Source organism: Ctenopharyngodon idella, chromosome 15 (genome assembly GCF_019924925.1).
Source record: "Ctenopharyngodon idella isolate HZGC_01 chromosome 15, HZGC01, whole genome shotgun sequence".
Classification (NCBI taxonomy): domain Eukaryota; kingdom Metazoa; phylum Chordata; class Actinopteri; order Cypriniformes; family Xenocyprididae; genus Ctenopharyngodon; species Ctenopharyngodon idella.
In genome coordinates, this window is record NC_067234.1 from 20,968,458 (window position 1) to 20,986,275 (window position 17,818).

The 17,818-nt window shown below is 37.5% G+C and overlaps 1 protein-coding gene across 1 annotated transcript; it reads right to left on the reverse strand.

Annotated features, from left to right (window-relative positions):
- Positions 1–9,763: 9,763 nt before the first annotated feature.
- On the reverse strand, positions 9,764–17,210 carry si:dkey-202l22.3 (7 transmembrane receptor domain-containing protein). Its single transcript, XM_051864044.1, has 2 exons — positions 16,981–17,210; positions 9,764–15,954 (listed from the first exon to the last, which is right to left on the reverse strand). Exons 1-2 carry the CDS (start codon positions 17,074–17,076, stop codon positions 14,815–14,817), a joined length of 1,236 nt encoding a protein of 411 aa, XP_051720004.1. The 5' UTR covers positions 17,077–17,210; the 3' UTR covers positions 9,764–14,814.
- Positions 17,211–17,818: the final 608 nt, after the last annotated feature.

A 17,818-nucleotide genomic window follows, 5' to 3' on the forward strand; every position in this document is an offset into this window, starting at 1 on the left:
TTTGTTTATTGTCACCATTGTTGAGGTTCATACGCTGATTCATGATGTCTGTGTGAGTCTAAGAGACACTGCTCAAAACTTGTTTTAAAAAATAAATCTCGTAAAAAAAGGAAAAAACAAAACTAATCTTTAATTAGCGCAAAACTAACAATAAACACACTCAGAGCTTAGACTCTGGAGAGAATCAGTGAATCAGGACACTCCATGATAATTGAATCACCATTATTAAATAACCCAACTCATCTGATCAGAATTTCTCTTGAAATTTTTGCAGTAGAAAAACATGTTTCGGAAACAGTTAAAGCAGCCAGAATCAAGAGCCCATCTAAAGCAAACGCTCACCTCCATAACGGTGACTTCAAACTTTATTATTTTCTATAAAACACCCACGTAGAAGGCGAAGTTCTCAGGACCTTGCGCAATGTTCCCTAAAATTTCTCCAAAGGTTACGAAAATTCAGAAACTTTACAGAACATTAGGGACATTCCTAAAACATCCTCTTTTGGTAATGAAAGTGCTGCAGTTCAAGGTTCCTTTAATGACTTTAGGGGTCATATAAGGACGTACTGGGAAAGTTACTAGACAACGTCCTTAACACCAGTGGGGACATTCTGAGAATGTTCTGGGAATGTAAAATTTCTAGCGGGGTAACCTGTCACCTAGTAACGTTCCCAGAACGCTCAGAGACGGTCACGATGTGGAGTTCTTTTAAGGGTTGAGGGACGTTATTTGGTGGACCTTCAGGGAACATTCAGGATGTTCTGGGAATGTTTAGGGGACTATTACTATAGGACGTTCTGTTAACTTCCCAAATGTCCTCTTTGTAACGTTCTTGCGCAAAAATAAAATAACCAAAATAGAACGTCCCCTAAACTCATATCAGGAACATTAATAAATGACCATCAGAGGACCATGTGGGAACGTTCTGTTAATGTCCCAAATGTCCTCTTTGTAACGTTCTTATATGACCATAAAATAACCAAAATGGAACGTCCCCCTAAAGTCATAAAAGGAATCTTAAACTGCAGCACTTTCATTACCAAAAGAGGACGTTTTAGGAACGTCCCGAATGTTCTGTAAAGGTTCGGAATCTTCGTCACCTTTAGAGAACTTTTAGGGAACGTTGTGCAAGGTCCTGAGAACGTTGCCTTCTACGTGGGAATAAACTGGAAATTTGTAAAATTGCAAGTTAGCTTATAGGGAACTTAAATGTACCTGGAAAAAACATCTTGCTGAATATTCTTTGTTAAAACAACCAGATTCATTGTAAATTCAGTTGAATTTCTAGTTTCGTCGTTTTTGCCACACATGAAAAATGACGTTGCAGATAGTTAATATTTAAAAACAGGCTCAAAATGAGTAAACGCTCTCTAAAACAGCTAAATTCGATTGAAATATTTGCAAAAAGGCCTAAAACTATTGAGTAGGGATTGAGAAATGAAGCCTCTTAAATCTTTGAAGCTTTTCTCTAAATGTTTCAGGAAAGGTTTCAAAGCATCAAGAGTGTCGAAAACAGTGCTATCTTGTGGCAGGTATAATTTACAGCAGCCATAAACCTGAGAGTGCAGCTCCGTTGTTTTATCCATTAAGCACAAATAAAAGCCTGTGACGCTAATGTGTTTAGTTTTCTGATAATATAATTCATATATTAAAGTTTGCCAATAAATTAAATGGATCAACAAAAACAATAATACTAATAATAATACATACTGAGTTGTTTGAGGCAAGTAAATTGTGCTGTTATTTTATTGTTTTTATACTGTTTATATGACAGAACATGATGTTTAAAATGTTTAGTAAATGGACTTGAACTTCCATATTCCAACACACAAAGTGAAGCATTCACGTGACTGGAAACAATGTGAGGCTTCGTTTTTTGTTAATCACGTTTCTCTGAAAACAATATGCACATTTCAAGACAAAGCCGCTCAGAGATAACATAAAAAAATAAAATAAAAAAAATATATATAAATTACGAAGCATCTATCTACACAAGCACATCAGAGTGCAGTTAAGTTAATCAGATTTTCTAAGGGGAACAGGAAAGAGACAGTCGATCACTCGATTTGTACAGCATTAGGTCGTTCCCACCAAAGCAATGATTGATTTAATTGGTAAAAAAAAAAGGGGGGTGGGGGGTTGGGGTGCTAGTTCTGCGTGTACCCTGAGATAAAATCCTGCAGGCGCCCCTGATAGGAAATATGTTTATTTTATTCAATATTCATACATTTTTGTTGTTCAATGAAAGAATCGATTAAAGTTGTACTCAAATCAAAGTCAAAATTCCCCAGCTTAACTTCCCATGGAAAGTTTCTGGAAAGTTTCCAGAAATTTACCAGATACAGTCTTTGCAAGCCTATTCGTCACCGATTGTGACATGCTGTAAAAAAACGGTCAGTGACCGGCAGCAGCGGCTGCCAAACAAAAACTGTAAAATTAAAGTAAAATATTCTAATTTAAATAAAGTGCAAAAAACTTTAAAAATTTTCTTTAAATGTTAAAAATACTTTTATTTTACAGTTATTTCCTGATTTGATTCAAATGGCAACAACAGAACATTAAACACTAACAGATCTCTCAAGATCTCAGCATCTTCACTTATTACAGACTTTATTTCTTTTATACAAATGTCAACAGATTACAGATGTTGATGTTTTATTGAAAAAAAAGTTTGAAGTCACCGTTATGTTTGTCATAGCAAAAAGTGCAGGAAAAACTCTGATCAGATGTTTTTGGTTGCTTATTGATGATGTAGTTATCATGAAGTGGCTTGATTCACTAATACTTATTTTTTTTTTTTTGGAGCACAGAGACATCAATAATCAACATATGAATCTCAACAATGGTGACAATCAACAAAGCTTTTTTGTGACTTTAGTAGCTTGTTTTGTGACGTTCTGAGTTGATCTGAATCTTTTTTTTTTATCATCACCATTGTTGAGATTCATACGCTGATTCTGGATGTCTGTGTGAATCTGCATGAGCTTGACAAAACATTTTCAGCATAGTTTTTTTTTTTTTTTTTGCTGTAACAAAGAAATACTAGTGTTAAAGAGTCAAGGGTCAAGAGCCCAACTAAAGCAAGCACTGACCACCAGAATGGTGACTTCAAACTTTATTATTTTATTCAATAAAACATCAACATCTAAACCTCTGTTAATTCTCAATAAGAACTTTAGTATGAAATAAAGTCTGGATTGTAATAAGTGAAGATGCTGAGATCTTGAGAGATCTGTTAGTGTTTCATGTTCTGTTGGGATTTAAAGGGTTTCTGTATCGTCTGTTTTGTGGGTCATCATTGTGCTGGAGAGTAGAGCCTGTGCTTCAGTCCAGGATGAGCCAGAAAACATTAACGTTATGCTGTATGTTGCTTTATGTCAGAGACAGTAACATATAGTTATCTTCAGTCATGCATGTGTGGTTTTTCGGGTTAAATGCAAGAGATTCACATTTTACGGTGAGTGTGTTTTGTTAATAACAATTCAGAATATACTTGTAAAACAATGGTGTTTTTTCTGTAAGAGTGTTTTGTACTTTGTTTAAATTAGAGTACTTTACATTTATTTTACAGACTTTGATCGACAGCTTTTACTGAAAGTCATTTTTTTTTTTTTTTTTTTTTAAGATTATGTTTTGCAGGTGTTTTATTGTAATAATTCAGGGAATACCTGTAAAATAACAGTGTTTTTCTGTAGAAAAATTTTAATGAAAATTTCTGTTAAAGTTTTTTACACTTTCTTTAAATTAGAATATTTTACTTTAATTTGAAGGTTTTTGTTTGGCAGCCGTAGCTGACAGTCATTGACCATTTTTTTTTTACAATTTTTTTTTTTACAGTGCAAATGCAATGTATCTGTTACATTTTCCTTTAGACTGCATATGAAATGGTTAGAAATATTGTACATTTTAGCACCCAAATATAATAATATCAATTATCATATCAAAAGTACATTTTTGTAGATGTAACATTTTGTAAATGTTACGTACAATACCAATGTATGAAACCAGGATGTTTTTATGTACAAAAATAAAACTTTTTTGGATTTGTGGATTTTATGGCTGAGTTTCAATGTTGTACTTTATTGCCATGATTATGTTTACATACAGCTTTGCCAAAACATTATTACAGAAAACAAAAAGTCAAATAAAAGAAATATACAATAGGCCTAAAACAATATGATTCTGTGTTGGCAATTGCATATTGGGCTAGATAAGGCTCAGGTAAAGACTGTTGATATGATTTACTTAAGACTGTGAATTGGTACCAGTATTAAAACTCGTTCTGGCCCAGTTCAGGGCTGGTTATGGGTTATTAATTGGCTGAGACTTAGGCCATTTATGGCCCTTCTTTAATCCAGATCTGGGCCATCCAAGGACCGTAAAGTGGCAGACTACAAAAACTGCAGCACATGCTTTTAATAAACAGAACAATATTGTGCGTTGGTGTGGATGCTAATATAGTTATCATTATAGTTATCCTTCATAGTTATTCTGTTCGTGGTGTGAACAGGCCTTTAGATAAGATACCTTCATAAAACATGTTATTTAGCGTCTACTCAAGGAAGATGGGAAAAACCAAAATATAGCTTAAATTGACTCTCTGGTAGAGGACTTTTTTCATTCCATTCCAGCTTTTTCCAGAAGCATTTTTCTGCTATTTGGTAATGGTTGACCCAGTGACACTTATTTCTGGCAGGTTACAAAAAATGGACACACTCTGTCTCAAAGACACACAGCATGAGCCCTTGGTAAGAGGGAACAATCTGTTCCCATCGAACAAATCATACGAGTTATATGTGAGAAATATGTCACAGAGGCACCATGTATAAAACATAAGGATTTGAAAGCCTTCAGACCATTAAAGTATAATTCACAAAAATTAAAGTACTGTCATCGTTATGTCTTTCCAAAGCTGTAGAACATAAAAAAGAAGATGATTATTTTTTTTAAATTTAAATTCTTTTAGACTTGTCTTTTGTGTTCCCAAGAAAGTCATACAGGTTCGGTACGACATGAGGGCGAGTAAATGATGACAGAATTTTAATTTCTGGGTGAATTCGTTTGAAGATAACTAATTTGGTTGCTAATTTTAATCAACCAAGCAAAATTGCTACTGGTCATGACAGGCAGTGATTATCATGTGTTTTTGTTGTACCGTATGGAAAAGACAGCTCTTTAAATGTGAAATCTTTGCCACAGCATTTAAAAAAGCACAGTTTTTACTTTCAAAAATCGTGCAATCTACTGAACAAATATACATACTGTATACTGCAATGAAAAATTCACTTGGCTCAATCTGGCCTGTGCATAACAAATCTGTCTTTATTGACAGTGTATTTGAATGTGAACGAAATGAGATACCAAGACAGAGCAAGACCTCTATTCATCTCTTCTCCTCAGAGAAGTATTGATTAAGATTTGTTCTTTTCTTTATTTATTGAGCATACAGAGTACACAGAATACTAAGAGCTCCTGATCGTTTCAAAAATCTCCAGACGGCAAAGCCACATAATCATCTCTCAGATAATTACCTGATAATAATGCAATTTCGTATCGCACACCAGGAAAATGAAAGCGGTTCACGTGTATAGGCCTACAGCTGTTCAAAGCCACAATTTTTAAAAGCAAAATGCATACAGATGAGCAGCTGATAGCTGTGGATGTTTACGCAATTTTTTAAAGCTGTGCAAATACAGCTCGCCTGTATTTCAGTGTCTGGTGCATTCTGTCATTTGTCTCATTCATTGTTATTTCCTCTTCTGAACGGCCTATGCAAATTTATGCAAATCCCTGCATGGTTTACCTTGGGAAATGCAGGGCAAACACTTGAAGTTTCTGTAAAATAAGTGCATCTGTAACTAGCTGACTACCCTGATTGCGGTTCGCATTAAGGCTAAGAGGGCTTACAGCACAAATTGAGATGGCAATGAAACCGATCCGAAATTTTATGTGTGTGCGAGGGGTATTGTGGGTAATGAAATTTAAAGAGGCTTCCATCTTGTGTTTTTTGAGGCTATTGCTAATACATTTCTGTTTGATGTTGTTGTTATCACTGTTGTTATGGCAGCTGCCATTTAGGATTTGTACTTTGTGCAGTTCCCCACAGGAATACTGTGAAATGAGAAAGTGATGCACTGCCAAATGGGAACAATCCAAATGAATATTACTTGAGTGGAAACTTAAAAATGGTTGCTATGGTTTCCCCAAAGCACCATTTCACCCCTGCAATTCTCACTTACACTTCAGCTCTTCAAAACATGTTGTCAGTACTGCGCCTGGGGTATATTTTTCATAGTTAAAAAAGAGTTTAAAGTTAAGTGTGATTTTCTTTTGGCTCACAATAAATGCACAGGAGATTGAATTTATGAATGAAAGAATCAATTACTTGCTAGCTGGAACTACAGTTCTAAATCAAAGCCTCTTGTGCCGTTTTAGGACACTACGTTCATGTTCCTTAAAGGGAAAGTGTCATTTTTACCAGTGTTATAAAATGAATTATGATATTATAGTGTTAAAAATACATATACCAACGTGCAGAGACGACTATATTGTCGCTGCTGGGTGGAAACCTTGTATCCTCACATTTCGTCATTATTATTTTTTTCATAAATCATTATTACAGTAGTCAACATTTGAAGTGGATCAAAACCTTTCATCAAAGTTGTCCTAAAACCTTCTTCTTAGGACAACTTTGATGATGTTTTCTGATCCACTTCAAATGTTGACTACTGTATTTGTCACCATTTATGTTTGTCAAATATTTAACCAATGAAAAGTATCAAAAAGCTTGTAACTAAACCTAGTATAACTCCACTGAATCCTCAAACTGTCGGTCAACCCCCATAATTCCACCCTGCCTCAATCTTGAATGACCATATGACAGTGACGATATGTAAGCTATTCTATTCATTGGTTGATGACAGAAGAGACTGAAGATTGATGACAGCCGCCAACTTTGGCTCAACCAATGGTGTGAATTTGGGGTGGGACTATCTGTTTGTCCAACCAACGTAAGATTTAAAAACAAGAGTTGTTTGTGCAGTTCCCGTTTGGTCACCTTAGTGAGCTAGAGAAATCACACAATTCTCTTTTTAATTATTAGATGGCATGGCAATTAATCAACACAGAACAATCAATCATTAGCGTATTGTCTGTGAAGATGTAAAGGTGTGTTCACGCCATATCAGAATTAAAGGGTTAGTTCACCCAAAAATTAAAATTCTGTCATTACTCACCCTCATGTCGTTCCACACCCGTAAGACCTTCGTTCATCTTCAGAACACAAATTAAGATATTTTTGATGAAATCTGATGATTCAGTGAGGCCTCCATTGACAGCAAGATAATTAACACTTTCAAACAACCAAAAGAGTATTAAAAACATATTTAAAACAGTCCATGTGCCTACAGTGGTTCAACCTTAATGTTACGAAATGACGAGAATACTTTTGTGCCCCAAAAACGCAAAATAACGACTTTATTCAACAATATCTAGTGATAGGCAATTTCAAAACACTGCTTCATGAAGCTTTGAAGCTTTACAAATCTTTTGTTTCAAATCAGTGGTTTGGAGCGTCAAATTCACGTGATTTCAGTAAACGAGTTTTCGTTACTTCATGTGTTTCTAAATTTCAATGGTTCAAGTGACTTTGGCAGTTTATATGGCACACTTCTATGCATTTTCGGTCTTGTGGACTTACAATGGCTGGCGCGTGCGCGTGTCCGTTAAGTCCACGAGACCGTAGGGTGTCCCATTCATCATTTTAGATTTCAGAAGGGTGCTCGCGAGCGCCCCCTATGCTGCCGCTATGCACCCTCGATGCGCACTTCAGCTTAGCCCACAAGTTTGCGAGCTACGCAGAGGACTTTACCCGGCAGTCAAAGCGGCATTACGTCACGAAAGTTCGGACTCAGAGGAAGACTGTGAGGGTTTAGGGTGCCAATGGTGGCTTCACTTTTCTACAATGGAAGAGAGCGGAGGTGCGTCATCCATATATTTTTTTTTTACATGGTCATGGTCTATGGTCCCAATGTGTAGTGAGGAAAGTTGTAAGATTTTGACTTGATTTTGAAAATGTGTTCATGTTTTCATAGAACTCATAATTACAAAGCTCTGACTTATACCACCTGACCGCTGCAGTGTCGGAAACATTAAAAATGCCAACAGCTTCAACAGTAAAATGTAGTTCGTTAGTTATTTTGTAATATTTATATTTAATAATTCCAATAATTGATGGTTAATTAATTGATATTGTTCATGAAATTTAACATACATTAACAAATACAGTAGTTTAACATAAAGTGTAGCTAGCACAGTTGGATTATTATTAATGCATTTAAATTAAATGCCTCATGCTGCCTTTCTTTTATACAAAAGGTGATGCTTGTACCCTAATTATTTGCAACCAAATGAACCCATTAATGAGTTAAATTTTCAAAAAAGGACACAATTCCTGACCTGAACACAAAGGGCTGAGCTCTTTTGATCTCTGAGCCTTGTTTTTCTTTGTTTTCCTTCATCTTGCTGTTCAGTTTGTGTCTTTGAGAACCATTTTAGTGTCCTTGTTAAGTCAAGAGGCGGTCAGAGAAATAAGAACATGAAATTTCACTCCTAGAATCCTTTTATCGCACCCCCTTGTGTAGCTGATTTCTTTCCAGTTGAATCTAAAACAGCCAGATGTGTATGACATTGGAACCAATAACAACAGCTGCTATTTATGAAACCCTCTGGTGCCGGCTTGCAGAATGTGTTTGTTTCCACCTGCATCTTCAAGTCTGCTGTGTTCTTTTACCTATTCCTCTGCAAAGCTGCTCTAAGCTTAATGACATCATTAGACCCGCACTCCCACTTCACTGATTTTCCTAATATGTTCTGCGGGAAAGTAAAATAGTCTATTTTTCTGGATAGAAAGTTTGGTCGATGATGTTGATATACCTCATGCTATATTTAGCAGATGTCATGTCTGAGCACTCTCATGGAAAAGAAAAATCACAAAGGAGATATCTTTAGTATCTCAAATGAGATAATGAGTCATCAATGAGATTAAATGGAGAGATGGAAATTCACTTCTCCTGAGTCTCCTCAGTTTCAGAATCTCAACATCACAAACTGCGCTTTCCAAAGATACCCAAGTGTGAAATATTAGCTGTGACTATATGCTTACTCATAATGCTCAACATGGTGCGACAAACTGTTGCTGCCTCTCACAGTTTCAACAACGTCCTGGGGTCTATTTGTCATCTATTATGAATCACGCCTATTAGCATTGTTGCTACTGCGCTCCCCATGCAAAGGGACCCACTGTATGAAATTAGGTGGTCCGGACATGTTGACTGCAAGGAATACACAAGTTCTTATTAGGTAACCTTTGGGTATTATTGGTTAGGTCCATTTTTTTCTTGTGTGCACTGGGCATCTTGCCCCTGGTGTCCCTGTGCTAGGCTAGCAATCAGCGTTGGTGGCTAGATTCAATAATTAGCATGCAGATCCATTCGCAGGCATATCTCGCCTGACATAATTGTACAAACTTCTGCTTCGTCCTTTACCTACTGTGCCTACGTATGTAATCACAAAATTGTATGTGCCTACATTCATGTGGAAACAGATTGTTCATGTTACTTGTGTGCAAACCTATTTTGCAAATACTGTCATGTAATATAAGCTTTCTAATAAATGACAAGACTCTTTCAAACACAGCTGAAAGGTTTGCATTTTACTCACACATTTACAAGGTAACACAATTGCAAAAGGTCGCCCATAGTGACAGCAGATGTTATCTATTATGATTGCATTCATACAGGTTATAATCCACATTGTCATAGCATAGAATCAGCTAGTCAACCAGAACTACAAGACTGTATGCATGATTTGTGTGTGTGTGTGTGTGTGTGTGTGGCTGTTGTAATTCATGTCTAAAGCTGAGTGCACACTGATTTTGTCCATTATTTGTACAATTTCAGGCTTTTTTTTTTTTTTTTTTTTTTTAAAGCACAGCATTTGTACAGTAGTTTAAGGAGATGCTTTTTTTGTTTAATTTCAATTTCGCATACATCTTAAAGGGTTAGTTCACCCAAAAATGAAATTTCTGTCATTAATTACTCACCCTCATGTCGTTCCAAACCCGTAAGATCTTCAGTTCATCTTCAGAACACAAATTAAGATATTTTTGATGAAATCCAAGTGGTTTTTTTGGATAGGTGATAAAAAAAAACTCTTGGATTTCATCAAAAATATCTTAATTTGTGTTCTGAAGATGAACGGAGGTCTTACGGGTGTTGAACGACATGAGGGTGAGTAATTAATGACAGAAATTTCATTTTTGGGTGAACTAACCCTTTAATGACAGAAATTTCATTTTTGGGTGAACTAACCCTTTAAAGGTGCAATGTGTAAAATTTAGGAGGATCTATTGACGGAAATGCAATATAATATACATAACTATGTTTTCAGTGGTACATAAAGACCTTACATAATGAACCGTTATGTTTTTATTACCTTAGAATGATCCATTTCTATCTCATACACCGCGGGTCCCCCCTCCATGTCAAGTGGCCATTATGCGCTGGCATGTTTCTACAGCAGCCCTAAATGGACAAACACTCTACAGAGCGCGTTTCATCACTATGTTGTTCTTCTAAATCGTTCGTGTTTTTAGAGGCAGCTTGCGTTGTCACTACGTTGAATATGCACAAAGTAGTAGTAGTAGTGGTCATCTGGTTTATTAGAAGCAGAGACCATTCTTTGTTAGAAGAAGAAACCTCATTGCTTCACACAAGCTACTCTCTGCTCTCTCAGACGACGACATGTCGGCCAGACGACCACTGTAGCTTCTCCAAAAGGGAGCGGTGTGCACCGTTAGTTGCAGTTCGCAACCTCACCACTAGATGCCACTAAAATTTACACACTGCACCTTTAAGATGTAAGAACTGACAAATATTTGATGTTGCATAGTGTGCTTTGGATTTTACCCAAGATCTCACCAGAATCACATCATACAGTCTGACAAGCAACTATTCAGATGCACATGAAGAATTTGCACAGTGTGTTTGGTTTTTAACCCTTTCACGCATAGAAGTCTTTACAGTGGACAGTTCTTGCGTATGCATGGGTTTTGATGGCAGTTGCACATCAAACTTTACAATGGACACTAGTGCATCATCCTATATGTTTCCACCAAGTAGCAAGCTGTTGTATGTGAATTTTTTTCTCCAAACCAAGATGGCCGATGGCCAGTCAAAAATGCCAAGCTGCTCTGGAATATCAATCCATTCCTTCTATCCCAGGAGACTCTTGCAGAAAAAAAAAAATGTAACTAACATCTAAGGAGTCATATCATTGTTAAATTTTCCAAGTATTGGTTTTAGATTGCGAGGAAATACTGATTAATCATCTGTTCACTAAATTGGACATCATGCATCACTAGCTATATTTCAGCTACAATTCATACTATTACTGTGACTGTTGTTCTTGAAAATACTTAATCTGCAGTAACTTTTTTGGCTGCAAATAAATGTATTTGTGTTATTAGAATGTAATTTGCAGTTACATCAAAAAAGTAATGTGGTTAGATAATGTACGTTACTTGTAAAGCATTACTTCACTTGTTAAATCAAAAAGTAATCTGATTACATTATGCATGTTACTTGTAATGTGTTACTCCCAACGCTGCTCATTTCAGATGAGATTGAAAACAGCTGATCGCTAGTTTTACCACAGTCTGAAACATCAATAGATCAATGTAGATTTGCTTTTCTCAGAGAGGAGAGATACCGTAGAAATGTGTCCATTTTGAACATAATCAGAATTATCAGCTAATAAGGGTAAATTACGGTGATCAGGAGGGACATGTTCGGTTCACTTAGTTTTGTCAAGGCCACGAGATATTAATTTGTGGGAACGTGATAATAAATCGTGGCCACATTAACATATTGCATATTATATTGTATTACGCCCAATGTTGCCTAGACAGCATTCCAATGAAGTTTATCAATAAATGTTAAAAGAATATGCCTGACATTTTTAATCCCATCCAACAGTCTTTTAAATCCATTTACTGATCGTTTATTTTTTATTTAATATTTTTATATTATTATTAGTTAGGCTACATTTAGCTATTTATTGTAAATATATATTTGCTTTATTTCCCCCTTCATTTCCTGTATCTCTGTATCTAAATACCATTCTGTACCTTATGTTAGCCTACTTAAAGTTTGTATTTTGTAAATAGGCCTACTGTAAATGCCCGATCATGACAATAAAGTTTTGACTGTATTTCTGCATACTGTATTCTGTAGACTACAGTGGATTAAACGAGCATCTGTTTTCACTTGTAGCCCCTCGTGCCCGTAACAGCATTCGAATGAAGTTCAAAAAATGTGTTAGCCTACTATTAATAGGCTAGTCTTTGTTAAAAGAATATTTTGTTTATTATTTGTATATAGCCTATATAAAAGCTTTGATTTTATTTTATTTCTGTTGGTTGGGGGATTTTACAGGAAGTTCATGAACAGGAATTTAACATATTAGGCTATATTTCATTTTATTTAGGTTTAGGCATAATAATAATAATAATAATAATAATAAAGATAAATAAATAAAGACTCGAACAGTGAATGGATTAAAAAGGCTGTGAGATGGGATGGATAAAAATGTTTTATTGTAGCCTAGGCCTTATTTTATGTTCTGACATAGGCTATCCTTTTATCATTGTTAATGATAATAACTTCATTCGAATGCTGTCTAGTCAACATCGCGCACAATACAATATAATATGCAATATGTTAGACTAATTTCTTAATTCCGAGCTTTTTCTTAATTAAAAATAAATAGCCTATTATTATAGTCTTATCCATTTTCTGATAATTCCAAGTTGCTATGGTCGCGCAGGCTGTTTACACATTTAACTCGTGGCCACGAGAAAAATATATCGTTCCCTCACCATATGATCTTGAGGCCACGACTTTACATCGCGTGACCACGACATAGGGATGTCATTACCTTGACAAAATGATCTCGTGGCCACGACTTATCACGTTCCCACAAATTAATATCTCATAGCCACAACATATTATCACGTTCCCACGAGTTTATATGTCGTGGCCACAACAAAACTAAGTGAACCAAACATGTCCCCTCCTGGTCATCGTAGTAAATCAACATACTCTGAGGGAGCGTGACTGTTTTCTAAATAGTCTGAGTTGGGTTTCCACAGAGTTGTACCTTCACCGGTTGGAGAGATTTTTGATGGAATCACTTCCTCATGTTCTGAAAGACACACGAAGTTCAACTTGTATTAAGTTTTTTGTCTGCTGGTCGAATGGGAAAAAACTCAATTGCATTTGCAATAATTGAAACTGTATTATTTTTTATATATATATTTTATAGTTTTCACATTTTATATCATTTTATTCATTGGTTTGTTAAATACACACAGTATTGCTGTGTTATTCCTGTAATATGTTTAATACAGTATCTCTTAGTTAAAACCAAAAACGCACACTGTCCACTCAAGTGGACATCTGAAAATCTCTTTGAAGAGGTTCAAATCTTTTTTCATCATTCAGGTTTTTCATGCCATAAGAGCAATAAGTGAAAAAAACAAAAAACAAATCCTGAATGAGGTTTTCATAATTCATGCATGAAAGGGTTAAAAAAGAAAACCATGAATAGTATGGCTTTATTACTGTCACACAAACACACACAGTGACATTCTACCATTAATTACCATAAATCTTTTGGATCACATACGCTTGTTTATTCATCTGAGAAAAGGTTCACTTGATGAGTAATGTAGTGTAGTGTGAATGCCTTGTAGATCATCTAATTAAATGTATCTCACACCTCCAGAGAACTGTTAGAATGAGACATCAATTCTCACAGCTCTCCGAGGGAAATGACAAAACCACATAATAGCAAAACACGGCACTTGCTCCTGTGAAATTATCATCACTTTAGCTCCTGCTACTTACAAAAGGTCAGACTCACTCTGTTGAACATTTCGTAGAACTATGCCTATCTTCAGAAATGTAGAAGTGTTCCAGTGCAAGCCATGTGCCTCGTATGTGTCTTAAAGCAGAGTGTGCAGTCCATTACCAGAGGCGAAAGGCTGTCATTTGATTGAACTCTGACTGCCAGAGCCCTCTTGAGAGTGTCTGGACTTGAGAGTGAGAGGCTCTGAGGACAAATTTCCGAACAGTGATCTATATCAGACATGCAGTGATCCTTATAGAGGCTTGTGAGGCTGAGAGGGTTTATAAGATGTTCTGCATCACTTGTTTTCTGACATGGCTCTGAGCTAAAGGGACAGAATTAACCGCTAATCATATAAATGCGGATATAACCGAGTCAGAAGGGACGGGTAAGAGGTACCTCAGCCAAAACACCTGACTTTTTTCTGGCTACTTGTTATTAGCAGAAAAAAAGAAGGAAAGGAACTGAAGTGAAAAAGAGCAGTCAACATCTAGTTGTTGTTTGCTGATATTCCCCTTGGCCGTGGTGGGTTCAAAGACAGGGTATTCCCAAACGGATTTACTCCTCCAGTAAAAGCTGCACTGTAAATGTGTTTAACGTCAGGAGTATTCATTCAAGGTCAAAGAGATGTACTGCAGGGAATTTTGAGCCTGGATCACTAATGTCCACAGTAACATCAAAACAATGCTGAGAGCCTGAGTATTCTTTTTAGATCTCATGAAAGAAAAGCCCACCAACAACAAAGCCTTCGTTTTCAGATAAGAACATTAAATATTGGCTGGGATACCTCTCCAGTGCTGCGAAACCTCCTTAATGTCTGAGTGCTCCTGATTAGTCTGTGCATCTTCAGAGGCAGCTGTCAGGGACAGGGCTCTCAGGTGATTGGCTCTCTTTCACCGCTACCTCGGAGATGAGCGTCAGGCAGGTGGCAGGGTTGCGGGAGGCACAGCGAGAGAGTAGCTTCTGCCCACTACGCCTGCAGGGGCACAGGTAACCCCGCAGGTGCATGCGGACCTTGCTGTGCAGCGAGGCATAGATGAAGGGGTTGTAGCAGGCTGAGCTCATGGCTATCAGGTGGCAACTGACCTGCAGCACGTTGACGTAGCGCTTGTCAACAATCTGGAAGTCTGAGTCTAGATCCAGAAGGAGATTGAGGACTTGCAGCGGGAGCCAACAGAGGGCAAAGGCAAGCACAGACGCCACCAGAAGGGAGAAAGTCTTGCGCCGTTGTTTGCTCCATCGCTGCTGGCTTTGAGAGGGCTCTCCAGGCAGTGTGTGTTTGCGGAGGTGCACGCTGATGGCACAATAGGAGATGCTAACAGACAACAGGGGGATCATGTAGGACGCCAACAAGAAGAAGCAGGAGTAGAGTAGGCGCTGGCGTTCGGTACCCAGCCAGAACTCCTCGCATACTACCAGCTCCATGCCACTTGGTCGCAGGTCCACGTAGCGTGTGTGGAGGGAAGGGGGAGCGGCAAGGGCCAACGAAACTGCCCAGACGCCCAATGCCACTGCGCCACAGCCCCACACAGAGATACGCCTCCGTACCGGGTACGCCACCACCACGTAACGGTCCATGGCGATGGCAGTGAGGGATAATACAGAGGCGAAGACCGTTGCGCCTTGCAGCAGAGGAATAAGGTGGCACATTGGACGTCCGAACGCCCAACCACGTGCATCAAAAGCGTACGACGCGGTCAGCGGCACGCAGCTCAGGCACATCAGCAAGTCCCCAGCTGCCAGGTTGCCAATGAAGAAATTGGTGGCATTGTGGAGCTTCTTGTCTGACAGAATGCAGGCAAGAAGGAAACTGTTCCCGACACCAGCTACAACAACAACCAAGGCGTAGAGCGGGATAAACAGAGGTTTGAAGCGCCAAAGCAGCTGGGTTCCCGAGAATTTATCCAGGGGGTCTGTCCGATTCGAAGCTCCGAGGGTTGCGTTAAAGCCAGCCAAAACTTGTTCCAGAAGAGGATCCATTTCTACCTGTGACAAAAACATTCATGAACAACATAGACGGCCATCACAAGCACACACAGGTACACACTTGCTCAACTGTTAGAGATAAACTCAGTGTGAGATTGGCACATGGAAACACCGTTGCCATGCTCTTGATGGAACCCTTTTAAAGAGTCTTCTGTCTTGATGAGACTTGAGCACCCTCTAAGCGCAAAGCAGAAAGGCTGCGTTTCACAGAACCAATTAATTGTCAAAGCTGTTTTTTTTTTTTTTTTCTCAAGGTGAGTCATAAAGTCTAATTACAGAGTTATTATTTAGTATTATCTAGAAGAAACTCCTAAGGTTTTTATCTTTATTTAAAGCCACATTGTCTGGAAGATATAATTCATAAGGATCTACTGGTTATCAGGCCTTATGAATAGAGAAACATTCACATTTGATGACTATATTTACTTTTTGAGTTTATATATCAACCTCCATTACACAGTGTGATTACATAAATGTATGATTACAGTAGCAATCATACCACAGCAGATATGAGTGGAAAAGGCCATAATCAGTAATAATGATGATAATAAACATCACATGTTAATCAATTAACAAGTCATTATCAAATTTCGCATAAATAATAGGATACAATGTGTTCCAAATATGCCATCATTTTGCATAGTGATAGAGATTAAGTACAAAAAAAAAAAAAGTGATATTAGTGTGTCATATGAGAAATGGTGGCATTAACCGCCAGTAAAGCTGTCAGGCAGCTGGTGGTTAGAATGAGACAAAACAGATGCAGTGAATTGTTGTAGACTGCTAAAATTTGAATTGGTTTTTAATCATTAGTTAGAATTAAATTGAATTCAAACTTAATTGCTCAATCAAACTGAATTAGATCCACTCTTTTATTCACTGATCTACTAATGTATGTGTGGAAAACAAATGAATAAAAAGTGTTTGCCATTTACAGTACAGTTCTGAAAAGGCACATGCAATGTGAATGAAAAGCAAATGCGTGTTTGTGAAAGAAAATGAAAAAGACAGAGAAAGAAAGAGTACCTGATGCACAAATCTTGATGTATAGCAAGGTGCGGTTTTGATGTCCCTCAGTGTTGTTCCACAATTAAGATATTGTTCATCTCCACATTTCCACATCCATAAATGATCCTCTGTGCCCAGTTTGCCATGCAGTAGTGTGTATCTGATGTCATTTACCACTGTCTCACAGGAAGAGAATGGTTAGTGAGGTGCAGACCACCAACCCATTGGTTTATGGTGGAGGGGGGTGCTGGGGGCTGAGAGGGAATGGGAGAGTGCGAGAGAAAGAGAGAGAGAGAAGGGGGAGTGACTTCTGTCTTCTGTCACAACCGCAGTAAGACTGAAAAGAGACACGGTTCTCCCTCTGAGACCAACCTCATTCTTTCTCTCTTTCTCTCTCTCTCTCTCTCTCTCTAAATGTGAATGCACACAGAGGCGCAGGCATATTCTTTTATAATAAACTCAGTGTTTAATCTCTGTTTGAGATCATTTTTCACTTTCCCAGCTTGCTATCTGTGAGCTGCTGATAATTCTGGAAATATCAGTGTGGCAGTGCACGTGGTTGGAACTCTATTGCGCACCACACAGAATCGCATATAGATAAAAACAAAACAAAACTGGCGGTTGCTGAATTTACTGGAGCAGCTGGTCATAGGATCTTTGGCTTTGTGGACTTTTACAACAAATACAATACTCTTAAAATACTTTTCACACAAGTAGTTTAATTTGTCTACTAACAGTGTCCAAGAGTAGCCAATATGGATTAACGGAATTATTTTTTGCCATTATGAAATGTCATTAATATTTTCCACCTCACTATAATTTCCATCACATCTCAAATGGATTGTGTATATATCTT

Coding starts and splice junctions, on each gene's coding strand:
- si:dkey-202l22.3 (XM_051864044.1), bottom strand. CDS start 17,076: ATGTGGAAATGTGGAGATGAACAATATCTTAATTGTGGAACAACACTG. Junction 15,955..16,980: donor CATCAAGATTTGTGCATCAG/GTACTCTTTCTT, acceptor TTTTTGTCACAG/GTAGAAATGGATCCTCTTCT.